General features: G+C 39.1%; 1 protein-coding gene across 4 annotated transcripts in view; it reads left to right on the forward strand.

Moving 5' to 3' along the window:
- AKAP11 (A-kinase anchoring protein 11) overlaps positions 1–25,035 on the forward strand; it is a 51,587-nt gene extending 26,552 nt beyond the window's left edge. For 2 of the 4 annotated variants that reach the window (XM_035003308.1, XM_035003311.1), the window contains 6 exons: positions 91–4,603; positions 8,664–8,819; positions 14,024–14,107; positions 14,876–14,922; positions 17,875–18,035; positions 21,139–25,035. In XM_035003308.1, coding sequence (XP_034859199.1) covers positions 91–4,603; positions 8,664–8,819; positions 14,024–14,107; positions 14,876–14,922; positions 17,875–18,035; positions 21,139–21,294 — 5,117 coding nt within the window. In that variant the 3' untranslated portion in view covers positions 21,295–25,035. Of the gene's footprint in view, positions 1–90; positions 4,604–8,663; positions 8,820–13,998; positions 14,108–14,875; positions 14,923–17,874; positions 18,036–21,138 lie in introns of those variants that run through there. The other 2 variants (XM_035003309.1, XM_035003310.1) reach the window with 2 other exon arrangements.
- Positions 25,036–27,185: the final 2,150 nt, after the last annotated feature.

Here is a 27,185-nt window from a genome sequence, read left to right on the forward strand (position 1 = left end):
GCTTAAAGTCTACTTATTCCCACTGATATCAATTACTTTTCAGAAGATTCTGTTCAAGAATAATTTGGTCATCTTATTCTTTTCCTATAGGAATAGCTATTACTGCACTAAAGAGCCAATGTGATGCTGCTTCTCGGACTTCTTCTGGTCACCATTTAGAAACCCACGATTTAAGGATTCTGGGTAGCTCTGGGAGGCAGAAGTCATTGGCTAAACCTTCAGCTTCCTTAATAAATATGCTGGGACATAAAGAACTACCTTCTGTGAAAACTTCAGTCACCACATTGATTTCTGAGCCTTGGATCCAGAAGAGTTTCTACAGGTCATCTAATGCTTCCGATAAAGGTAGTGATGCACAGAAAACGTTTTTTTCTTCTTCTCCTGCCTACTCCTCTGAATCCGAATGCTCCAGTCCAAGTCCTGTTATTTTCTTGGATGAAGAGGGTTATCAGAAAAGTTTAAAAGCAAAACTTGAGTTACCTAAAATTCCTGTGATGAAAGAGGATATAGAGGATTCAGACTCGGAAGTAAGTGAATTTTTTGATAGTTTTGATCAGTTTGATGAACTAGAGCAAACTTTAGAGACTTCTTGTCCATTTTCACAAGATCCTGTCCTAGGAAAGACCTCACAAAAGAAAGGACACAAACATGAAAAATCTTGTTCTGTAACCACTACTATGAATCCTCAAAAATTCAAGTTTGATCGTCCAGCTCTCCCAGCTAATGTTAGAAAGCCGACTCCTCGTAAACCAGAATCCCCTTATAGGAACCTGTGTGATGCTCCAGATTCACCTCGCCCGGTGAAGGCATCAGGGGAAGACAGCGGTTTGTTTAGCCCTATTCGATCCTCTGCCTTTAGTCCTCTTGGAGGCTGTGCTCCTGCTGAATGTTTTTGCCAAACAGATATTGGTGGAGAGCGGAGTCATGAAAATCATGATTCTATTTATTACACCTTTGAGGATTATGCCCATAGCATTTCATGTGAGGTACTGGGCTCTGTTCTTCATGCCCAACCCACTAATGTAACCTCAAACATGAATAGTATTAAAAAGGGAGAAAATAAAACCATAGCTCTTAAGAGTGAAAGCCTTGATCAAGAAAGTAAATCTAAAAATAAATCCTTGATGATTAAAGATAGCATTCAGAAATTTGCATCAGATCTTGTGGAAAAGAGTTTTGGCAGTGCATTTAAAGACTTACAGAAAGGAATGTCTTCATGTACCAATGCACTGTGTCACTTAGCCATCAAATTGACAACCTCCGTTTTTCAGATAGCATTTAATGAACTGAGAAGGCAGTGTGCATTTTCACTGAGAGAACGTGCCATTAGCGGTCTGGCTAACTTTTTGGTGAGTGAAGCTTTAGCAAATGCTTTACAGGATTTACAGTATGTAAAGAAGCAGATATTCACAAACACAGTTGCTAGGTTTGCTGCAGATCTTGCTGAAGAGCTTGTTTTTGAAGGCATCATGGAAGTGTGTCAGTTTTCCTATCCTCCAACACCCGCATCTCCACAGTGTTGGTCGTCGGACTGTGAAGACAGAGTGGTAAAGTCCTATGCAAAAGACTTATCTGAGTCTGTAATACAGGAAGCGTTTATTGAGCTTTCGCAGGTCGATGTGACCTTCACAACCAAGGCAGCAGTGAGTGTTTCTACAGATAACATAAAGTGTGCGAGCACAGAAAATTTAGTGCCGTCGACACAGACCTCCGTGTCTTCTCCTGCTTTTAACAGTCAGACCGTTACGGCGACAAGACCCATGCAGGACTATAAAAAGGAGTACACAGTACAGCAGGCCTTGTTTTGTACTTCTGGAGTTGTTACTTCTATACCAGTGCCCTTGGCAGGAAGTGCCCTTCTCCCATATCATATTTCATCTAACATCTATCCGGCAAAGTCTCATCGGTCATCTGATGATACTAATTTGAATAGTGATTCTACCCAGACACGTGTTACCACAAAAAACAGAGAAGAGGAAGTGGCGTGTCTCAGAAATATTTGTTTACCCTCAGACCACAATCCAGGTAACCAGAAAGATTTTAAACCAACAAATGAGGACATTGAAATGCAGAGCTCTTCAAAATTAACAAGCGATCCTGTGATTATTAGCAACTTTTCTGCAGCAGTGGTGCATACGATTGTAAATGAAACGTTAGAGTCAATGACATCCTTCAAAGGTACAAAAACAGTTGATGAACACGCAGATTGGGTAGCTACAACAGTAAAGGGAAAGCCCCTTCCTTTCCACTCTGATCAAGCAACACTGCAACGGAGTGAAGCTAGCAATAAGGACATGTTTGCTGATCAGTTATCAAAATCTATTATTAAACATTCCATAGATAAAAGCAAATCAACGATCCCAAATGTAGATAAAAATGCCGAACCCAAGGAAGGCTTGCCTGTTTCCAGAGAAGAGTCACACTTGACCTTGGAAAAGTTCCCCAAATTTCTTGATGCTCAAGATCACTTAACCCACTGTTCGCTTTCAGCAGGAAAGGATTGTGTTCCAGAATGTAAAGGTTCATCGGTTCACGGCTCTTCTCTAGACACACCACCACCTTGTCCAACAGCTGCAGGTCAGAAACCTGATTTGAAGGAAGTTGCTAAAGACAAATTTGTAAAAAAGCATAATGTGAATAATACAGCACTTGAGCCCTTGTCTTTCAGGCAAGAACATCCTTTTCCTCATTCACATACTTACCCATCCACAGTGCTTCCATGTGTAGATGGTTTGCATGTGGAAGATAAACAGAAAATTAGAGACGGAAATGTAATACCTGATACTCCTCCCTCCACTCCTCTGGTACCGTCCCAGGCTAGTTCGGAATGGGATATCAAGAAGTTAACCAAAAAACTCAAGGGGGAATTAGCAAAAGAATTTGCACCTGCTACACCTCCCTCTACACCTCACAACTCATCTGTGGGTAGTTTGTCTGAAAATGAACAAAATACGATAGAAAAAGAAGAGTTCATGTTGAAACTCATGCGATCTCTTTCAGAAGAAGTTGAAAGTAGTGAAGATGAAGAGCATCTGGAAGTGGATGTGAAGCCTGAGCACTCAGGGAAGAAAGTTAAGTTTGCAGAATCATTAGCTACCCACATCATCTCTCTCGCAACAGAAATGGCAGCTTCCCACCTAGGTAATAAAGTCATTCAAGAACCCAAGGCGAAAAGCCCTTACTTAAACGCACAAAATCAAAGAAGTGTGTCACCTACTGTTTTAAATTGCTCAGAGGAAAATTTACAAACATTATGCAATTTTGCAGGTGATCTGGCCGCCGAAGTCCTTACGGAAGCTGAGAAAATAGCAAAAGTTAGAAGTTGTGTGCTTTTCAGGCAAAGAAAGAACAGTTGTTACGCTGATGGGGGCCGAGATGATCGATTAGAAGAGAAGTTGGATGGAGAGGCTGTAGCCCACTCAAGAGAACTACAGCCATTCATTCTTTCATTACCACCAAGTTCTTGTATGTCTGGTCTAACCTACAAGTATCCCAGCTGTGAAAGCGTGACAGACGAGTACGCGGGTCACATTATCCAAGTGCTAAAACAGGAGGGCGGCAATAGTGAGTTAATAATGGACCAGTATGCCAACAGACTTGCTTATCGATCTATTAAATCAGGATTACAAGAAGCCGCTAAGACCGCCAAAATGAAGTGCAGCTCAAAAATGTTCCCCATGCAAAGCTCACAGGTAAAAACCAAGAATGAACTGTTCAAGTTCTTAAACAAAGAACACCACCAAGAAGTAGATAAAGAACGACAAAGTAAAAGAAACGGAGGTTGCCTTTGTAAAAATCAAACTTGTGAATGGACACGGGATACATATAAAAATGAGTGCTCTGAACTGTATAGTTTTTCAACCTCTCTTGCTCACAGCATAACAAGAGATGTTACAAAAGAGCTGACAGCATCTGCAGGTGGCTTGCCAAAATCCTTAACAGATTCTTGCCTTTATGAAAAGCCTGGATGTGATGAAGATACCAAGTCTCACATCGAGCCAGAATTTCTTCAGTCTCTTCAACCTTCCTCACAAAGTCACAGAATTTACCACAGTACAGGCAGCTTAAATGGGTCTGCTTATGGAGAGAATGTCGTTCAAGCTATAGAGCAGTATGCTAAGAAAGTAGTGGATGACACTTTAGAGCTAAGTTTAGGATCCGCAGTTTTCCATGTGTCTGAGTCCACGAAAGCAGCCGATAGGGTCACTCATGGGCAAAAGTTGTCACCTCTTATAAGCCAAGCTTGCAGAGACTGTGGCCGTAAAGAACTGCACAATTGCACTGGAAATTCATCTCTGCACGTTTCCAGACAGGATTCACTTGCTAGTAGTAAGCCAGTTTCTAATTCAAAACTTAGCAATGTCTATCAGGAATCTAGAATTTTTCATCTTGATGTCCCACAAATTCATGTTGGTCTCGATAAGAAGACGGTGCTTGCTGAGAAGATAGTTGCTGAAGCTATTGAAAAAGCTGAGAGAGAGGTGAGCAATACCAGCTTGGTGGCTGATAGCGGAATTGGACAAGATGGCGTTAGCTTTGCTGAGAGCCTTACCACAGAAATAATGACGTCAGCAATGACGAATGTTGGACGTGCGGTTAGCAGGTGAGTTTCAGATTCCTTTTGGGTCTTAATGATAAAAGGAAAAGTTAAACTTGATCATATGTGTCTTAGGTCCTATTAAGAAAGGTACAATTATTTTTAACCCCAAGTTAAAAAAAAAATTTTGCCTACTACATTTGAGTGGGGTTTCATATCCTGTATGTTACTCTCCAGCTCTGTTGTCTCATTATCCCCCCAACAGCCCTTTTGAGGGAAGTTGTTAACCATTTCCTGAACTAGAAGAGGAGGCTTAGGCAGGATAGTCATCTTGCCCCCGTTCACAGAGTAAAGCTGGATTGGAGAAAAAGCCAGAGAGTTTTAGACGGCAAATGTAGAGTATTACCGTGATCATTAACTACTCTGAGATTAAGTTTTTTTACAGTGTTTTCTTCTCTCTCTTCACAAAGGTACGTTTTCTTATAAAGAGCATAATTTAACCAAACTGCTGTGAGGGAAGAAAGCTTTAAAAATTCGCCAAAGATTTCTGTTACTGCCATCACTTCTTTTTTTTTTTTTTTTTTAAAGATTTATTTATTTATGTGATAGAGACACAGCGAGAGAGGGAACACAAGCAGGGGGAGTGGGAGAGGGAGAAGCAGGCTTCCCGCCGAGCAGGGAGCCAGCCCGATGCGGGGCTCAGTCCCAGGACCCTGGGACCATGACCTGAGCTGAAGGCAGATGCCTAACGACTGAGCCACCCAGGCGCCCCTGCCGTCACTTCTCTTGATGGGTCCCTGTCTAAGGGGACAGTTCTTTCTGATGGTCTCACAGTGTCCTCTTCTTCAGTAGCTGTGCCTTGTGCTCAGTGATTCCAACACCTTAGTTAAAATTTTCACTTTTAACCGTTTTTTTTACTCCCTGGAAAGCATCAGGACCAACTTGTGTTATTAGTTTGTAGGATTTTGTTAGTCCCACTGGACAGAGAAAGTTCCTAGAGTTGAAGTGGAGTCACAGGATTCCTCAGATTTTCTTAGTAGCTTTTGTCAAAGCCGTGGCAAGGACCACCTCTCTTCTTAGCCATCTTAAAATAGGGAGATGCAGTTTGGCCAGGACCCTGGAGTCCAGTTGTGCCTTGGCGTCCTCTTGTGATGTTTCCGGTGAACCAAGGGAGGTCTCTGCTGTAATCAGGTGGCCTCCTTTCTCCTAGAGCAGGGGTTGGCAAAGCATAACCCACAGGCCAAATCTGGCCTCTGCTTGCTTGTTTGTTATTGTCTGTGAGCTAAGAATGGTTTTTACATTTCCTCAGTGGTTGATAAATCAAAAGAATATTATTTTGTGACATGTGAAAATTATATGAAATTCAAATGTTAATGTTCATAAATAAAGTTATATTGGAACATAGCTGTGCTCATTCATTTATGTATTGTCTGTGGCTGCTTTTATGCTTTAACGGCAGAGTTGAGTAGTTGAAGTAGAGACGTGGCCAACAATGCCTGAGTGTTTGCCATTTGGCCCTTTACAGTAAAAATCTGCAGACCTGCATTTTCTTTGTTCATGACTGCCTGTCAGTTCTTAATATGATGATAGACCTATAATAAGTGGTTCATAAGTACATGAATGAATAAGTGGTAGTAAACTAGGCCTTTCTACAACTGAAGCAACCTTCTGCAAACAAAATCGGCCTCGGGCTATTTTAACTTTCTCCCTGTGCCTCCCCCAAGGCCCTGGGAGGAAAAGAGACTCTCCCCTACATTAGAGTCTCTAAAATACCCTTCCCAGGGCCTGGCACATGCCTTTGCTATTGGTAGCTCAGTATTTTCACTTTCCCTTCTTAACTCCCTTGGGTGAGTAGGTAGGCCCCTGGAGTTACTCCTACAAGCCTGTGCTGTCCTAGTCCAACTTTTTATCAAGGCCAGTAGAATATTACTTTGTAGTTCTTTTCCCTTTTCTTAACAGTTGTGTAGAGTTCTGTAAGTGCTGATTATTAAAAGCTGGCTCTAGTTTGTACAGTGTACTGTTTCCCATTTCCTGTTTCTGAAGATAAAATGGTTTGCCTTTCAAGCTTTAGAGGGATTCGTTCAGATGGATTATTTTTAAAGGTATCATTTGGCATCCCCTTTCTTGTAAATGTTTGATACATGAAAATAACCATAAATATTTCACAAAGCTGTAATGTACAGAAGGGTGGTATGTGGGTGGTATGTGAAGTGTCAAATGGGGAATTAGATGGTAGTGTATTTTTAGCAGAGCAAACATCTAAACTATATTCTGAGCTATTATTTCTGAGCCAGAATAACCCAGCAGTCATTAAAACTCTTCTCTGGACCCCATCTACTGGGTCATTTCAACCAAAAAACGATTAGATTGCGGCACATTCCAGAAAAGAGTTAAAAATTTTAAAAAGAACAAAGTAGAGCTGTTATGGTGAAAAATATAATGTGCTGGGGCGCCTGGGTGGCTCAGTTGGTTGAGCGGCTGCCTTTGGCTCAGGTCGTGATCCCGGAGTCCTGGGATTGAGCCCCATGTCGGTCTCCCTGCTCAGTGGAGAGCCTGCTTCTCCCTCTCCCTCTGCCTGCCTCTCTGCCTACTTGTGCTCTCTCTCTCTCTCTCTCTGTCAAATAAATAAATAAAATCTTAAAAAAAAAAAAAAACTATAATGTGCCTGTCCAGTATAATTCCAGTTGCTGTATCTTAAATATAAGATGAGGATAGCCCCAGAGGGGGGTGGGGCAGTTCAGGACTTATTCTGGGCACTGGGGATACAGAAATAAGTAAAACAGTAAAAAATATGTGTTCTCTGGAGCTTATGTTACGGTAGAAGAAGACAAGTAAAATAGCCAAGTGCATCACACAGTGAGAAGTGCTTTGGAGGAAAACTGAAGCAAGGAAGGGAGGGGTGGGTGTGGGGTGTGGAGTGTGGGGGGGTAGCAGCAGGTGGGGATGGTTTGCAGTTCTGCTTTTTTTTTTTTGAAGATTTTATTTATTTATTTGACAGAGACACAGCAAGAGAGGGACCACAAGCAGGGGGAGTGGGAGAGGGAGAAGCAGGCTTCCCACCGAGCAGGGAGCCTGATGTGGGGCTCGATCCCAGGACCCTGGGATCATGAGCTGAGCCAAAGGCAGACGCTTAACGACTGAGCCACCCAGGCACCCCTGGTTTGCAGTTTTGAATAGGTAGAGAGGGGGAAAGCAACACTGATAAAATAACGTCTGAGCAAAGAGCCAAAGGTGAAGAGAGAGTAAGTCACGTGGGAATTGGGGCAGAGGGTTCCAGGCAAAGGGGTAGGATTGTGCGTGTTGGGGAAGCTGCACAGGGGCAGGCGTGGCTGCAGTGAGAGGGCTGGGGAGAGTAATAGATGGGACACCATGGAGACTAGGAGAGGGTGTCATACCAACGAGTATGTTATAAGGATTTGGACTCTCATTCTGATTGGTGTGGAGCCGCTAGGATGTTTTGATCAGACGACTAACATTTTTCCTCTTCATCTTGAAAAACATCATTTTAAACTGCTATGTTGAGAATAAAATATAGAGGGGGCAATTACAGTAATCGAACAGTGGCCTTTCTTGTGAAAATGGAGTAAAAATATAAATGTCTCTTCTTCATTGAGAAAAAGAATGAGAAGGGTTATGATCCTATGCTCAAAATCTCAAATTTGACTCTAGGCTTGTTTGACAGTACTAGAATTCTTCGAACTACTTTTTTTGTTCTTGAAGTCAGAAAGAGCTTCCTCTCAGTACAACTAAAAGTACTGTCTTACAAAGTAGGTGATAAACTTAGAAATTTGTGCTCCTTCATAGTGGTCCCAGTTGAAACTATGAATTGCTTTGAAGAGAATTTAGATAAATAGAGCACTTGGGGTGGATAATAGATAGAGCTCAGTTAACTTTGAAAATAGTATGCTCTCCTGCAAAGTCTCTTTTAGCAGACACAAAGGGTTGGATGGGCCAGTGGTGTGGCTGTGAATATCGATTGTTTTTGTCATCTTTATCATCAAATTGAGAGTCTGAGAATTGGATTGAATTTTTTTTTCTTTTCACCCTTCCTTCCTTCCTTCCTTTCCTTTCTTTCCTTCTTCCCTCCCTCCCGCCATCCCTTCCTTTTTTTTTTTTTTTTCTTCAGTCCAAAAGAAGTAGAAGACTTTCAGTCAACTGAGTCTTTCGGCAGCCAGCAGATGAATCTCAGTATTGGTGATGACAGCACTGGTAGCTGGTCCAATTTAAGTTTTGAAGATGAACACCAGGATGAAAGTAGCAGCTTTCATCACCTAAGTGAAAGGTAACTAAAATTGTGCATGTGATTCCGTAGTTTAGGTCCTCAGACCTCGGGAGTAAATTTATACCAGGTTTTTAAAGATGATGAATTTGAAAATCTTTTATTATTTTCAGAATGTATTTTATTATCCATAATGTAGTTCTAATGGTTTTTCACATTTATTAGGTACAGTTATTAGCCAAGCTAAGTTTCTTTACGTGTGCCAGTGGTTGATAAGAAAAGTACTCCATACATTTGATTTTATACCCTTAGGATTTTCCTGGACTTTTGTATCTCTCACTTTTTAAAAAAGGGTACCTTTTTTTCTTTAGAGGCTGAGAAAAAAGGCAGTGATCTGTAAAAGGTATCTTTTTTTAAAAATTTTATTTTATTATGTTATATTAGCCACCATACAATATATCATCAGTTTTTGATGTGGTGATCCACAATTCATTGTGTATAACACCCAGTGCCCCATGCAGTATGTGCCCTCTTTAATACCCATCATCACGCTAACCCCTCCCCCCACCCCCTCCCCTCTAGAACCCTCAGTTTGTTTCTCAGAGTCCATAGTCTCTCATGGTTCATCTCTGTAAAAGGTATCTTAATGACCCTGTAATTTTCTTGTTATTAGTGAAAGTAATATCTTTTTGGGAAGGATTCCTCACTTACCCTGCTATTCAGGAACAAAATGACCTGGAGCATTTATACTTGAATGACTGAAAATACATAAACTCCTTATAAAAATATGGTTTTGTACAGCAGGAAGCACTTACCTCATATATAACTGGTCTTAGTTTATTTTGTTTATAATAACAGTCTTTGGCATATTTTATTCTGATACACTTGTTTCTTACATTCTTTACTCTCTAAAGGCATTCCTGACTAAACTATAAAATGCCATAAATTTTTATCCACATTAATTAATAATTGGAAATAATCAGTGCCATCCACGGCTGAGTCTAGGGAGAGGAAAGGCTTCTTAGTTTCGGGCTGTGGAAAGGACCCTGTGAGGCTTCAGTGGAACAGAACCCTTGGAATTGACTTACCAAGAGGAGAAAGTGAGAAGACGGTGGGAGGAGGGGATGAAGGGAAGGAAATGGCTTTTCACCTGTTAGAAGACATCATCTCAGAGCATTTTGTCTGATGTTTGGATTAACCAGTAAGTAGTAATATTTTCATAAAACATCTATTTTGTCATAGTTTCTTAAAATGCTGTGTAAACCACTAATACATCTTAAAATCTGGGTCCGAAAAGACAGTCTTTAAAACTGGTAGTGGGAAGTAAGGGTAATATCACAAACATCATGTGGCCCTTTCCATAACTCTACCAGGAATAGAATGTTAACACTTAAATTCTTCTCTCATCTTGGAGAAACACAGGCTTCTAGAATTTCAGTAAGGGTTGACGTTGCTGCTTAGGAAATCCTGCTGTTAAAATGGGCGAACTAGGGTTCATGGCGTGTGGCATTAAGGGGCCTGTAGCCAGTTGAACAGCTCTGTGCCGAATGTTGTCTGGTTGGATGGCTCTGTCCTTGGTTCTGTCCTCTTTAGCATTTTATTAGTGATAGAGGATAAGTAATGTCCCCCGCACCACCCGCCCCCATCTGCGGTTTTGCTTTCTGTAGTTTCAGTTGCCCATGGTCAGTTAAGGTCCAGAAGCAGATGACCCTCCTTCTGACATGTTGTCAGAAGGTCACTTGTTGCCTAACACTGTGTCACTGTGGCTGTGTCATTCCCCTCACTCCATCTCCTCATGTAGGCATTTTATCATCTCACATTATCACAAGGATGGTAAGTACATACAAAAAGTTATTTTTAGAGAGAGACCACATTCACATAACTTTTATTATAGTATATTGTTATAATTACTCTTTTATTATTAGTTTTTGTTGTTAACCTCTTACTAGTGCCTAATTTATAAAGTAAACTTCATCATAGGTATGTATGTGAAGAAAAAAACGTAGTATCTGTAGGGTACGGTACTACCCATGGTTTCAGGCATCCACTGCGGGCCGTGGAATGCATCCTCTGCAGATAAGAAGGGACTGCTCTGCTCATTATTTGTGAATGACTTAAAACAAAGACGAAAAGATCATCTCATTAACAGAACCAAGTTTCAAAAAGACCGAATCAGGCGGCGACTAAAAGAATTCTGTTTAACATGGGTAAATGCATTTGGTTCAGGAAATTAACTGAATTCAGGATGGAGAATAACTTGGCTTCACAGCATTTTTTCAGAAAAATACCTGTAGTTTTAATTGAACACAGAACAATTATGCTCTGTGGTTATTAAGGTTCAAGCACAGAGTAGGGCTCATCCAGGGTTGCTAGTATGCTTGTTGAACACAGAATTTCTAGAGACATTAAGAGAGATTAAGATTCATTAGGTCGTTGGAGGTCCCAAAAATCTCAGATGATTTTAATGCAGGTGGTTCAGAGATCACACTTAAGATACATAGCTGCACATGTTTTGTCTTCGATGCCATCTGCTGTAGGAACTGTAATTTTCTGGTACAGAGATCAGATAGGAGATAAAAGACCTCAATGGTTTGGACACTTCATGTGCTTTTACTCCCAAGTAGGAAGTTCAGTAGAGGGCAGCAGTTAAAAAAGAAATAATAATTTCAGAGTTTCACAGGTGTTTATGAGGAGTGTGTAATTATTTGATTTGAAAGAGACTTGGTCTGTGTATGTGCGTCTCAAGTATTTCAAGCAGTCTGTGAATTTCTTAAAAGTTATGTAGTAGATTAGGTAAGAGATGGGACTGGCTTGCGGAATTTTTGAGATCATACTTAAGAGATATGTCAAAATCGATAGTAGTCTTTATGTGGCTGAAAACCACGATAAAGAGTCTTAGCCCTTGACCCCCACTGGCTTGAGGTACACCTGCTCGAGACCTAGGAATTATGAAAAGATGGAAAATACACAGACAGGAATAGATAGGAAATAGGAAAAGATTTAAAAGAAAATGATGGAAGCAGGGCAGTGTTCAAGAATGAAATAGGAATAGGAACACTGTTAAGTGAAGAAATTAAGTTGTTTTATGTCGGGTTAATGGAGGACGATTGTACCTCCCAATTTGCTTGGGACAGTCTGAATTTACTTCCCGCGGCTCTTGTGTACTTATTAATGGTGACTTCTTTCATTTCCAGAAGTATTCTGGTTAGATGAGAAATTATACGGGCACCCTAGTTAGAGGCGACATTTTATAAATAACTGACTTGGAATCTGACCCATTTTGAGGGGCAAGAGGAAGGGGGAATGAGGTTAAATAGAGGGAGTTTGAATCTTTAGTCTTGACATTTTTCAGGCGTTATATCTTTGCATGTTCACCTAAACCTTAGGTGATGGATTTTGATGATTAATTAAAAGGACTCATTATGGTTGTTAGCATATGGGTAAGAATTTTAATTTTGTAATATTTTTCTTTGTTTAGAAAATCATTCTATTAGTAGAGGTGAATGCAGTGTTTGAGATCCTCAATTTTTCCTTTTGGTTTGGCTCACAGGCTGTCTGTCCATTCTGTATTTCTGTTTTCCCATCTTTGGTTTGTCTGACAGGCTACATAGGCAAAACTGGCTGTTTTCATGGTTTTATAATAGAGCTATATTTGTTTGAACATAGGCTGAAAAGACCCTGCTCAGTTTTAACTTTTCTTTTTTTTTTTTTTAAAGATTTTATTTATTTATTTGACAGAGAGGGAGACAGAGAGAGAGGGAACACAAGCAGGGGGAGTGGGAGAGGGAGAAGCAGGCTTCCCGCTGAGCAGGGAGCCCGATGCGGGGCTCAATCCCAGGACCCTGGGATCATGACCTGAGCCAAAGGCAGACGCTTAACGACTGAGCCACCCAGGCGCCCCCAGTTTTAACTTTTCTTTTTTAAGATTTTATTTATTTATTTGACAGAGAGAGATACAGTGAGAGAGGGAACACAAGCAGGGATAGTGGGAGAGGGAGAAGCAGGCTTCCAGCAGAGGAGGGAGCCCGATGTGGGGCTAGATCCCAGAACCCTGGGATCATGACCTGAGCCGAAGGCAGACGCTTAACGACTGAGCCACCCAGGCGCCCCCAGTTTTAACTTTTCTAACACAGTCTAGTTTTGTGACAGTTTGCTAGTGCAGAGTAAATATGGATATGCAAATTATTGAAATTGCTTGGAAACTCTTTAGAACTTTTAAATAATCATCCTTTTTTTTGTAACCTTGTCAACATTTACTGATGCACAGAAGATGATTTTGTGTTAATACACTTTTTAGAACCAAAATTTTAGTTTGTGTATGTATTAATTTTTATAATTGCCTAGCCGAATGTGGGGAAATATAAGCTGCTTATCACTGCGAACTAATGTGCTTACTAATTACTTTAATGATTAGTATTTTAAATTGCATGTTTAGGTTTTAATCTGAAAAATTATATTTAGTTTTGTTTCCGAACACAGTCGCTTTTTGTTTCTTATTGCTTTGCCGCAGTTTTAGAATATAGTTGCTTTCTTCTTTCGATTCAGTAGTTTAAGAAGGTACCTGTGTGGCATTAGTGAATGGCCCACCAGACAGGTGTATTAAGCCTCGGTTACTCAATATTCTGAAGAAAATGTATGTTATTTGCCACCTACTGAATTATACATCATGTATGAAATGAAAGTAATTGACATAATAAGAGTATTTTGAAATCAGAAAACGTCTTTTCTCCAAGTAGTTATAAGAGGTCTATTTGGGACTATGTTTCGGTGCCTGTCCTTTCATTCCCGCCCCCCCAAACCCATCAGTGTTTGCGTTGTCTAAAGAGCTGAGAGATAGTTAACCTGTGGTCTTTTTAAAACTTTATCCAAATGGAAGAGTATTGGCTTTTTACAAATTATATCCCAAGATTTGCCATAGATGTTGATTTAATCATTGAAAATTTGCCATAGATGTTGATTTAATCATTGAAACTTCTTACTTCACGCATTCATTTGCTGTCCTACAAGCCATTCTGTTGTGTTCATATGTAAAATACATATAAAATGAGAATAGTTTTCCTGATCTATGGAGGACAAGTAAGAGAACTCCCAAATGTCCAAGGCCGCCCAGTTGCAGTGATGGTCTCTCAGCCTCCGCGGATGCACCACTCCGCCGGGCAGCTTCCGAACCTCCCACTTACCACTGACAGAAGCTGTTCCAAGGAAAACCAAGGTCTTCTTTACTATTCATTTTCTGGTTCAGCTCTGTTCTTTTCTTCTTCTGGCAGTAATGGTAACAGCAGTAGCTGGAGCAGTCTTGGTTTAGAAGGAGATTTGTATGAGGACAATTTATCCTTTCCAACATCAGACAGGTTGGTCCAGTCCAGAAACTTACAAACTGATGAGTCTTTCACACTAATGCATGATGTCATATTCTTAAAAGAACGTGGGTTACAGTGCCAATATGTATCAGTCTGCTTTTCTCCTATGTTTGGACATGATTCTGCTTGATAATTTACATCTAATGAGAAACTTCAATTATGCTAAGAGACGACTGACATCTAATTGCAAAATGTGTTACATCTATGCATGTGTTGCTTTGCTTGCTATTTCTCATCCTACCAATTATTATTTCATTAAAAAGAGCTTGCTTCCTACAGGATTTCTGGTTTTTGTTGTTGTGTTGTTTTTGTATGTAATTTTATTTCACATGTAAAGAAAGTGTAGGAAAAATGTATTTTTAGTGTGTTAAAAATATATCCTTGGCATTAGTAGATGCCACGGCATTCTATGATAATTCAAATGCTGTGTTATCCAAAACCAAATTAGTAGAATATTTTAGCTTTAAGTTATTTGAAATTAAATTTTATTATGAAATTACTTGGCGTTCTCCATCACGGTAAGGTAGAACTTCTTGGTTATTGATGACCTGTCTAGGCATCATTTACAATTCAGATTTTAACATGAAATGGTGTGAGAAGCAAAGCTTCCTTTTTTTATTGTCATCTCTTCCCTTTTTAAACGTCATATATCATATTGTAACATTCATTCTTTTCCACGTTTTAAGAATTAGTTTTAATACCATTGTTAATTAAAGCTTTTTTTTTTTTTTAACTGCTTCTGCTCTTTTATTCGAAAAGTGATGGGCCAGATGATAAAGATGAAGATCATGAGGATGATGGAGAAGGTAATTGACAGATTGTTTTTCAAAGTGTTTGCATGTTTTTTTGTTTAAGGTTTCCTAGAAGAGCCTTCATCTTGTGCGTTTTCATCATTGAAGCTCCAGGTTATTACAAATCAGGGTATTTACATTACAAATCAGGATATTCTTGAACTCATGTATCCAGCGGCAGGTCCTTTGTTGAACCATTTGTACCATTTGATTGCTAAACTAATGAAGTGCCCATTGGTGTAAAGATTGAACTACTTTAAAAGAATTACTCAATGATTTGAGAGGGAAATTTATGATAATCTCTCTATATGTAAGGGTTTATGTAAACATAAAACCCTTACAGTATAAGATATAATTTATTATAATTATGGCATGTGCCCTAGTTTTTTCCTTCCAAACTAGTAACCTCTCGAATTAGTGTTTAATGTTGATGTTACATAAATAAGTAAAAATTAAAAGACATTTTAAAATCAATCCTTCCCTCTCTGTTCTATTCCTAAACTCAAAAATATACATATTTGAAGAAAATATTTAATTCTTCCTTTGATGAACATAATTCCAAATATCTAAATACTAGATACCATTGGTCACCGTGTTCTTGACCATGATTTATAATCCTTAATTCAAATATTAGAATGTCTGAGTGAATGTAGAAACTTTCCATGTTGAAGCTGAATTTTCATTGTATTTAGATGGCTTATTCTTTTATTATGTAAATACCAATAATGTCTTCTATAGAGTGGCACCTAAAAATATTCATACTGTTTGAGATATTTGTTTTTGAGCTAGTCTTTTTATTTTTCATTTCTTTAGAAGTGGGCAAACTGAGAAAATTGCCCAAATGAATTTCTCGAAATGTACTTTATAACACCTGAGTGTCCGATGAGTTTTATCGCCAATTACGCCTTTCTTATTTAGGGAAATCATGTACTGGTTTCTGAGTTAAAATCCTCAGACTTAAGGTGATTATTTTTTAGTCCCAGTGCTTCTGCTAACTAGACATTCTTTTTTTTTTTTTAAGTAAACATTCTTCATGTAGGACTTATAGAAGTTTTGTCATCAGATATGAAGTAGGGGTAGGGCAATATTCTTAGAGGGACAGATAGGCTAGGTAATATTTGCTTTCTTTTTGTTGACTAAAAGAGTGTTGACTTTGTCTAGGCAAGTTGTGTCCCTTTTCCCAAATAATGCTTGTGAGCAAAGTTGTTCCAAAGGCTGTACATGGTGCAAATGCATGTGGTGAGTATTTTCCTCAGTGCACTAGTCATTACTTAACTGACTTTATTACTGAGGGACAATTAAGAGAAAAGAAGATATAAGTTAATATAAATATGAAATTGATTTTAAAAAATTTACTTTTGGCACTAGCAGACTCCTTAGGATTTCTTTTGTGAGTAGATAGAAATTTACTATATGTAAATACATGTCACTACTCAGCTTTTGAGATCATAGTCATCTCTCATTATATAAAAAATTGTGGCCAGCTTTGAAATTTGTTAAATTAGGAATTGGTAAAGTAGGACAGATTGATACGGGTTTATAGAAAGATTCCAAATTACGGAAATCCTGAGGCCACAAACCTCATTTTGTTGTATTTTTAGTTGCAGGAGGTCAGCCACTTGCCTTTCCCCTGGTGTTGAGTGACCTCTCCTTGGCCAGGCAGCCAGGAGCCCCATAACTGAGAAAGCCAATAATACAGAGAAGTCACGGGTGACTTGGCTTCCAACCCCATGACCTCTGCAGGATTTATAAAATGGCCCAGAGACCATGTCTGGTTTCACAGTGCACCAGACCCATTTTTGATTGAGAGTGGGGGAGAGGAGGGAAAAGGCAGTACGTTTATCTGAAGAGAATGACGTGGATCCGTTTTTTTTTTTAAGTGAAAAAATTAGAGACCAACCCAAATCCTAAAAATGATTAGTAGTGGTCTAGAATGCCCTGCAACCTGTAAAAAAGAATCAGGGACATTGACCAAGAAATTTCCGGGACGGGTACGAAGTGGTGTGATGTCTGCCAGCAGGCCGGCTGCTCACCTCTTACGTGGGAGGCCCCTTGTCTCAGCACTGCCTTTTGCTCGGCAGTCACTAAGCAGGAGTGTTAGACTCATGGTATCGGTCTACAGGTCATTTGTTTTATAGTCAACAGCGATTCGTCCTTCTTTATGTTGAGAACATAATGTTCATAAAAAAAAAAAAGAAATGAAACTCGAGAGCAATATCTTATTTATAAAGGGTTATACCCAGAAAATTCCCTGGTCTGGCTTTTGGGATGTAAGTGGCTGCATGTGACATTTTTATCCCCCTCTTCTGCCTAAAGAATGAAGTGATTAAGAGCTTGGAGCCAGACTGTGTGTTCATATCCTGGCCCAGCCACTTCCCCGCTGTAAGACTCTGGATCTCTCTGCCTCATGTCCCTCACCTGTAAGATGGAGATGATGATAGTTCTGGCTTCACAGGATGGGTGTGAGGGTTCCGGGGGTTTGTATCTAGGAAGAGCTTAGAACAACACTTACGATGTAATATGCCCTATACAAGTGTTTGTGGCTTCTGTTACCTCTCTTAGTTCGAGAAGCTTTCTTGAGTCCATTTAATGTATTTATTTATTTGAGATTTATATTTAGATTGTAATCATAGCTTTATAGTTTTGTTTTCTCTTTCTTTACCTGTGGATCTTATTTTGACACAAATTATGGCATCTACAGGACTTGATATTCAGTGCCTCAAAATAGAGTTTTGTATTTGTGCTCTCAGTAGATGATCATAGTTATTCCTTTGTTGTAGAATTATTGTGCCCTTTCCAATAAATGTTTTGGTTGATGTTAAGGTGGGGATAAGAAAAGACAGATTTTTTTCCCCAGCGTTCATTGGAATGTTAAGAAATGGAAAATATTTCTCTATCCTTGGAAACCAGAATATTGAGAGTTGAATTGATGAATTTCACTTTATACTGTTTAAATGTAAATATTAGGTTTGGGGCAAGACAGAAAGATTCTGCTCATTACAAATATCGACATGGAGCCATGCACAGTAGACCCCCAGCTAAGGATTATTCTTCAGTGGCTCGTTGCTTCTGAGGCCGAAGTGGCAGAACTTTATCTTCATGACTCTGCAAAGAAGGAATTCATACAAGTAAGTACCTGCCTTACAGGGTGGTCGTAAGGACATATTTAACCATATACGATGTTCTGTGTCACATAGTTGATCTAGTAAGATGCCCCTTGATAGCAGAGTGGGTAAGTGCTCACGTGGTAGAGTCTCATAGTGGGTCCACATGTCAGCTCTGCCACTCTAGTCTAACCGTGGGTAGGCTCACTGGTCAGTTTCCTTATCTGCACTATGAAAATGAGTAGAGAGGTTACCTTACAGAGGTTTGTGAGGATTAAACATAATACCATAAAAAATACGCTTGATCTAGTGCCTGACACATCCTAAGTACTCAAAGTTAGATGCCGTTAATAAACATGTGTTCATATGAAAAGATTGAGTTATTCTTTGTTTTAAATTGATTCATAATTATGCCTGGTAATTAGTATATCTCCTACTACTCTGTTAATCCAGTCTTATTAGTGGGAGAAACTAGCATACTCAAAAGCCAGTGAAGGTTTAAATATCTTATAAGGGACCGTGGACCACTTTGAGTATTTTGTAGGGTTCTAATAATAGAACATTCAGATTCGATGCACTAATAGGATGTTTTTATTGAGAACTGTGTGCCAAGCACCTTGTTAGTCAAGATTTTTATTTTATAGTCTTAAGGTTTTTGCCCCAGAATCTTCATTATCAGAATTTTGATTTAATCTTATTATAGGGTATAAAATAGTTCAATGAATAACCAGTGTAAATTGATCTATAACAAAAAAGGAACAGTCCAGTTACTCTTGATTCCTGGTTCAGAATTTACAAAGGTATTGTTGAAAGAAGTATGTGAAAAAGATATTCAGTAAAAATAACTTTTTTTCGTATTTTGTTTTGTTTTTTCTTGGACTTTTTGGATTTTTCTAGTTTATGTTTCGGTTTTTGGGCAGAAGGAGAAAATAAGACAAGGTGATCCTCAAGAAATGAGTTGTCAAGGAGAAGGAGTGGGTAGGAAAGGTGTTAGAACTCACTGGAGGGAGGCAGACATTTTCAAGTCATTTAGTCTTGAATAAACTGTGAGGGCTAAGGAAGAGCTTAGGCAGAGCTGGCATGAGCATAATGGTGCTTGGTGCTCATCCCCAAGTAACGTAGGAAAACATTCTGGAAATTCCTCAAAAAGTTAAACCTAGCATTATCATATAACCTAGCAATTCCACTCCTAGGTATATACCTAAGAGGAATGAAAATATATGTCCATGGCAACATTATTCATAATAGGCCAGAAGTGGAAACATCCTAGAATGGATGAATAAAATGTGGTTTATCTTTGCAGTGGAGTACTTTCTGTCAATAAAAAGGAAGGAAGTATATACATGCTACACCATGGAGGAAACTTGAAGTCACGTTGGGTGAAAGAAACGTCACCAGAGACCATATGTTTTATGATTACATTTATATGAAATGACCAAAATGGGCAAATCTCAAGACTGAAGTAGATTAGTGATTGCCTAGAGTTGAGGGGCTTGGGAGAAATGGGGAGTGTTTACTAATGCGTAGAGCTTTTCTTTTGGTGTGGTAGACATGTTCTAACACTGATTGTGGTGATGGTTGCATTCAACTCGGTGACTATACTAAAAACCATTAACTTAGGTACTCTTTATTTATTTATTTTTTTCCCTTTAGAGCAAAAATCGCATTTATTTTTTTTCTTTTTTAATTTTATTATGTTACGTTAGTCACCATACATCATTGGTTTTTGATGTGGTGATCCCCGATCCATTGTTTTCGTATAACACCAGTGCTCCATGCAGTACGTGCTCCCCTTAATACCCATCACTGGGCTAACCAATCCCCCCTCCCCCCTCCCCTCTAAAACCCTATTTGTTTCTCAGAGTCCGTAGTCTCTCATGGTTCATCTCTCCCTCCAATTCCCCCCGCCCATTTTTCCCTTCCTTCTCCTGATGTCCTCCATGCTATTCCTTATGTTCCACAAATAAGTGAAACCATATGATAATGGACTTTCTCTGCTTGACTTATTTCCCTTAGCATAATCTCCTCCAGTCCCATCCATGTTGATGTAAAAGTTGGGTATTCATCCTTTCTGATGGCTGAGTAATATTCTATAAGTACACTTTAAATGGATGAATTGTCTGGTCTGTGAATTATATCTCTGTAAGGCTATATTTAACAAGGCTAAGCATATTTATATTACAAAATTAAAGTAGTTTTTACAGAACTAAATAGAAAAAAAATGAGTGAAGACATGTTCTGATTCTGGTGACAGTGGAGTTTATTTAAACCTGTATTTATTTACTTTTTTTAATTGAGTTATTATTGAAATATAACATTATATTAGCTTCAGGTATACAACATGATACGATATTTGTATATATTGTGAAATGATCACCACAATATTTACTTTTTTGGTGTTTTTTTGTGTTGTTGTTGAAACATTAACATTTCTTTTTGTTTGTTTGTTTTTTGTTTTTTGTTTAATTGACAGAGACAGTGAGAGAGGGAATACAAGCAGGGGGAGTGGGAGAGGGAGAAGCGGGCTTCCCGCAGAGCAGGGAGCCCAGTGCGGGGCTCGATCCCAGTCCTGGGATCATGACCTAAGCCAAAGGCAGACGCTTAATGACTGAGCCACCCAGGCACCCCAAAACATTAACATTTCTTAACTTAGAAAGCCGTGTTTCCAATTGAGGCCAGAGTGTGTATTTCAGAAAAAAGCCACGCTGCATATTGTGGAAGGAAAAATCCACATCCTTCTATCAAGATTGATATTGTCTTTATTATTTTATGTTCCTAATTGAGGGTGTGACAGAAGTATTTAGATCAAGAATTTCATATAGAAATGGAGACTATACTCCCATACAGAGTCTCAGGTGGATGAGGTTTGTGCAGTTCTGTCTCCAAGAATCCCAAAGTGTCATTCTCTGGAGGAGATGTATTTGTCAGGGGCAGGAAGGAAAAATGTTTAATTTGCATAGAGGGGTAGTAATTTAGGGGAGAGGACCTCGTTATACAACTGGGAAATAATACTTTACTGCAGACAGCAAGAATCTTAGAGTTCTCTGATACTAAAAATGAGACTGGAAACTTTGTTGTTAGGAGATTGTTTCTGGTTAACCTGGGGCATGCCTTGCCTTCTCACTAGCTCTCCCGACGGTTACAAGGAAAGGGATGGAAGGTGGGGGACGTCCTGCAGGCTGTGCTGCGGTACTATGAAGTGCGGGAGAAGCCGGCCGCCCCGGAGAGCTGCAGGTCTCTGTTCTGCAAGTCCCTGTTCGACTGGCTCTTGGAAAACGCGTAGTACAAACCTGTGGCCAGTACATCTTACCGTCTGGGGAGAGGAAGAAACAGATAAAGATGCAGATGGTAAACTTTGAATATTAACACTGATAAATGAACTGGGAGGGAAGTAAATTGAGCTTTTCCAGCGCAGTCATCCCACGTTGTATATAGTTGATACTTTCGTAATCTCTGTCAAATATTATCTTCATCATTCTTCTGTACACGTGTGTAGTGTGTTAAGACCCTAAGAACGTTGATTTGAAGGAAGGTTTGACCATGAGGTTTTCAGGGACATTGACTGACAGATTCTTTTTGCATCCAAATAGTGCTGCTACAGACCACACTGAGGTGGCTGAGGATAGGTTCCAGGGATAAAGCCTTACAGTTCTGCTCCTTTGCAAACAAACGCTATTCTGTTGAGAACTAACCTGACAAAAGAGCTTTGAGGTTAGTGGGCTCCCGCCCCACCCCCCATAGAATTTCTGCCTTATTTTTCAAAGTCAATTTTATTTTCATAGCTCAACTCTCGGTAGCTTCTTGAATCTCCCAAACTAGTTAATTTCTTAGAAACATATTAGTATTTTAGGTTTCTATAAATACCATAAATGATAGTTTCCCCAGCCTTTCGTGAAATGACATTATTTGCTAATGTTGCCAATCCATCTGGCATGAAAATGAGTGTGTGTGTGTGTGTGTGTGTGTGTGTGTATGTAAGTAAGGGAGTACTTTAACCTTGCCTAGTGGGTTTGTGCCCTTTTTTATTTTACTGTTTTCTTGGTTAGAAACCCACTGTTGACATTTAAAAGGTGCTTTAAAATAAAATGTCTATAAAGATTGTGCAGTAAGAATTTTTATTTCTCTTTTTGACTATTTTGGGTCCCCACCTTATCCTATAAATGAAAATAAAGGTGCAAAACATGCTAAAATTTTAGAAATTAATGTTAATATGGAAATGCATTTAGAGAAGCCCAGTAATGATTTTCATTTTCTGATTTTTGAAAAAAAAAACCAAACACATACACAAAACTCTCTGCTTAGCAAGGATAAGCTTTTTCTAGAAAAAGAGGGGATTCCCAGCCCCTCCTCCCTTCCCCCCGATAAAATGGTATCTGCTCTATTTTGTAAAGTTGTCTGACATGAGTTTCCTGGCTCTATGTTTTCTACTACTTTGTCTTTAGAAACTGCAAGTTGACTTGAATTAGAGGACCAAGATTGTGTCTTGGTTTTGTATGAGGGTATGCACATGTGAATTTTTGGTTCTTCCATTAGCGTAAATCTAGAGTAAATCACTTTTTGTTGGGGGCTTTGGTTTTGCTCCATTACATTTCCTTTTTTCCTGAGCATTGACTGTTCTGGAAGCTGCACAAAGTGTAGAAGACACAGCACCCACCGAGGGGCAAGGAATAAGGCACTTACATTAATTTGAATTAATCATTATGGTAGAGAAATGTATTTTATAATGAGAGAGTAAAATTTGCTTTATAAGAAAAATGCCAAAAGCTACTTAAATATTTTGAGGTTACAGTGTAAACTTTGGTTTTTCTCAATTTAAAATAAAGAAATAGAGCAAGCCTTAAAAATAATTTTTCCTAAAGTTTCTTCAAGTATTTTTTAAGGTGGAGAAATGCAGGAAATCTGTATAGCCAGAATGGTTTCCATCTTTAGCTTCTCAGAACTTGAGATGCAGCAGCACTGGACTGGGTTTATACACGCTAGGAACTGGGTTGTTGATTAGAACATGGGTTAACTGATTATTAAGTTTAGATTGGATTTTTACAAGTATATAACTATCAAGCTGTGTTGAGTAACTTCGATAATGTATGGGTTTGATTAACAGCAAATCGAGTTCTGAATTTCTTTTAAACTCAAGTGAAAATATATCCATTTTGTAACACTTTCTGTGCTTGAAAATGTTTATGTTTATATCTCTTATGGTAATAATCATTTTGAAGTAAGATTTTCCTCCTACCCTTGTTTTCTCTGCATTTACCTGGAGCTGTACTGGACTCAGAGTTCCTTTATGTAGCCACTACGTGATGACAGACCAGTCTTTGGGTGTTGGCATGTGTGCTAAGAATCCTAATGGAGCCCCACCCCTGTATCCACTTAGGGGCATAGAGAAAAATATTAAGTATTGGCAGATGCGAAAAGAAGCGTGAGTAAAGCTCCTTATATGGAGAGAAGTATCTTTTGATCAAGTACAGCCTAAACTTACTTTCTTTAAAGGCACTTTGTGATTATTCCAAAGACATCTTATGTCTGTTTGGTTGCTTGGTCTCCGGAACAGCCGTGTTTGTTGAGAGGACCGGACCGCCCCTCACCCCCGTCTCCTTTTATTACAAGTCTCCTTGACAGATTTATATTATAACATTGTAATCTTGCCATTCTGTGCATTTCGGCCCTTACGAAATTACCATGTCTTCTTCAGAACTGTTAAAGTTGTGATGTGCATTGAGTTGAATTCTGTTTATCAATCTCAGGACCCTTGAAGGATCTTGGGAAAGAAAGTGAATGAGGTCTCTGATAAGGGTTTTATTTTAGAACATTATTTTCGACTGAAATATAGCAATTCTTTCATATTCTTCTTTTCCCAAGCCAAGTTTAAATTACATTTATATTTTGGAGATTATAAATGTTGATTTTAAAAGTATTTCCTGATTTATACAAAATGAATGATTCATTTATAAATCACAGAAGAAAATTAAAGTATCTATTGGGATGGTTGATAGAATTTAATGGAGTAATAAAACCTTTTCACTCAGTGAATACGTGTGATAACATCTTTATACTTTGAAAAATGTTCCACTTACCCTTTCAGATATTTGATGTCAGTTAATTCAATTCATAATACTTCCATTTTGCTTAAATAAGGGTTTTATGTTGCTGGTAGGAGAATTTAATTACTTATTAAATGTACCAAGTATAAAGTGAAAGATCATTTATCCACGTGGCTTTGACATCAGTGCACATTTCCTAAATGCAAAACTTAACCCTGACTCATCATCTTCGGAGTCCAGACTCAAGATGTCCTCTTAGTTAATTATTTAGCTAATAGTATTCTTTCACAGTTAACTATCAATTTCCCATCAGTATGTTGCTTTAAATTTTATATTTCTCAAAGGAAACTTTCCACAGTTAAAAAATATATAGTAATGCATCCACACTCAGGGTATAGGGAAAATACTTTTCCATTTAAAACCCTGCCCACCTGTCACCAGCACAAGACAATTAGAGCTTCAGTGGGAATTCTATGGTTATACTAAAGTGAAATGCATTTTTTTTTTGTCATTTTTAGCAGAAGACCCCACATGCATTTACTCACTTACTGTATTCCTGCTCTGAAGATGCAGTGTTGGTCACTCTTGTCACTTTATTTATTTATTATTATTATTATTATTTTTTAACCATCCATGTACATTCCTTTCACATGGGTAGAATTGTAGTTCTAGAAGTCCATTGTTTTTGTTGTAATGTTTGAATACTATTTAATACCAGGTTTTAATATTGCTGGATTTGCTAACTTTGGTTAATTGTGCAGTGTTTAAAGTAATTCACATTCTTGTTTAATATATATATAGCAGAAGCAGCTTTGAGTAATTGTAGCTGTTTATTTGTGCAGAATTACTACATTAAGATCTTGTATAACAGTAACTTTTTTGGCTTTTCTGTCCTTTGATATGTTCATTTACCAAAATATGAACTTCAGGATGCACTATACTTTTGTTTTTGCAGTGGCTCAAAATAAACATTTCAGAAATTACCTTTGTAATCATTTGCAATTCATTGTTCTTCTATCCTTTATGAATTGTTTGTCTGTTATCTTTCCTCTCCCAACTAAGAATTCTCCAATAAACGTAAGAGATGCCTGGCCTCGATTTCCTTCTATAATATCTCGTTAACTACTCTGTCCTGAACTAAACAAGGGCATACAAGCGGAACTGCCATGATAGAAGACATATCAGATGATCTCCATGCTTCTAAAGTGGTTTCCGAGTACTAGGGAAGCTAGGTATTTTTAACCGGACACTGGATTCTAGCCATATGTTCAGGTGCCTCTGAATGCTAACATAAGTGACTTGAAAGGCTGTTTGCGCAATCTGGTTTGCACTTGAGTGCCAAGTAGAATATTATGGTTGCATGTCGGGAAATTCTTCTGGCCTGGGTGTAGCACTCCTTCCATAGGATATTGAGAGCATCCATACCTCTGTCATGCCATGAGCATCAGGCACTTAAAAGTTAGATGCTGATTTTTGTTGCTAATGGAATATGACTTGTCTCTAAGTATGTAAGGCCCAGAAATTAGGGAATGATTTTCTAGCTTTGTGTGAATGTTGTAAAATACTAGGAACTAATGATAGTAAACAGTGGCTTGGGTGTGAGTGGATCCCAGTCACCAACAAAACAATTCAAAAATGCTGAGAAAAAGTAATCAAGATTCCTTAGCCTGGAATTCCACAAAGGAAAAAGGGTTCAAAAGGAAGAGGAAGTTGTGACAAATGGCATTTGAACAATTTTGCACATTGGGATCATTTGCCATCTGTGTCTCAGCTGGGATAGTGAGGAGGATGAGGGACAGGGCTTGAAGAGTTAGCTCAGGGACACCTGGTGGCTCAGTCGTTAAGCGTCTGCCTTCGACTCAGGTCACGATCCCAGGGTTTTGGGATCGAGCCCCGCATCGGGTTCCCTGCTCGGCGGGAAGCCTGCTTCTCCCTCTCCCACTCGCCCTGCTTGTGTTCCTGCTCTCGCTATCTCTCTCTCTGTCAAATAAATAAAATCTTTATTTTTAAAGATTTTATTTATTTGTATGACAGAGACACAGTGAGAGAGGGAACACAAGCAGGGGGAGTGGGAGAGGGAGAAGCAGGCTTCCCGCCGAGCAGGGAACCCGATGCGGGGCTCGATCCCAAAACCCTGGGATCGTGACCTGAGTCGAAGGCAGACGCTTAACGACTGAGCCACCCAGGCGCCCCTAAATAAATAAAATCTTTAAAAAAAAAAAGGTCAGATTTTTCAAAGTGTGAAAGATGGAGAGAAGTTACATATCCAAGGAGGAATATACTTTTGGTGCTATTGTGCAAAGAGGGTGAGAATAAAAACATCTAAGCTTGTTGCAGCATTGCGTTTTTTTTTAAATTAATTTTTGATGTAGTGTTCCACGATTCCTTGTTTGCGTATAACACCCAGTATTCCATTCAATACGTGCCCTCTTTAATACCCATCACCAGGCTAACCCATCCCCCCACCCCCTCCCCTCTAGAACCCTCAGTTTGTTTGTCAGCGTCCACAGTCTCTCATGGTTCGTCTCCCCCTCCGATTTCCCGCCTTCATTTCTCCCTTCCTGCTATCTTCTTCTTCTTTTTTTTCTTTTTTTTAACATATATGTATTATTTGTTTCAGGGGTACAGGTCTGTGATTCAACAGTCTTACACAATTCACAGCGCTCACCATAGCACATACCCTCCCCAATGTCTATCATCCAGCCACCCCATCCCTCCCACCCCCCACCACTCCAGCAACCCTCAGTTTGTTTCCTGAGATTAAGAATTCCTTATATCATTGAGGTCATATGATACATGTCTTTCTCTGATGGTCTTATTTCGCGCAGCATAATACCCTCTAGTTGCATCCACGTCGTTGCAAATGGCAAGATCTCATTCCTTTTGATGGCTGCATAATATTCCATTGTATATATATACCACATCTTCTTTATCCATTCATCTGTTGATGACATCTTGGCTCTTTCCACAGTTTGGCTATTGTGGACATTGCTGCTATAAACATCGGGGTGCACGTACCCCTTCGGGTCACTGCATCTGTATCTTTGGGGTAAATACCCAGTAGTGCAATTGCTGGGTCGTATGGTAGCTCTATTTTCAACTTTTTGAGGAACCTCCATACTGTTTCCAGAGT

This window comes from Mirounga leonina, unplaced genomic scaffold, assembly GCF_011800145.1.
Source record: "Mirounga leonina isolate KUSES-001 unplaced genomic scaffold, KU_Mleo_1.0 Mir_127, whole genome shotgun sequence".
In the NCBI taxonomy this organism is placed as follows: domain Eukaryota; kingdom Metazoa; phylum Chordata; class Mammalia; order Carnivora; family Phocidae; genus Mirounga; species Mirounga leonina.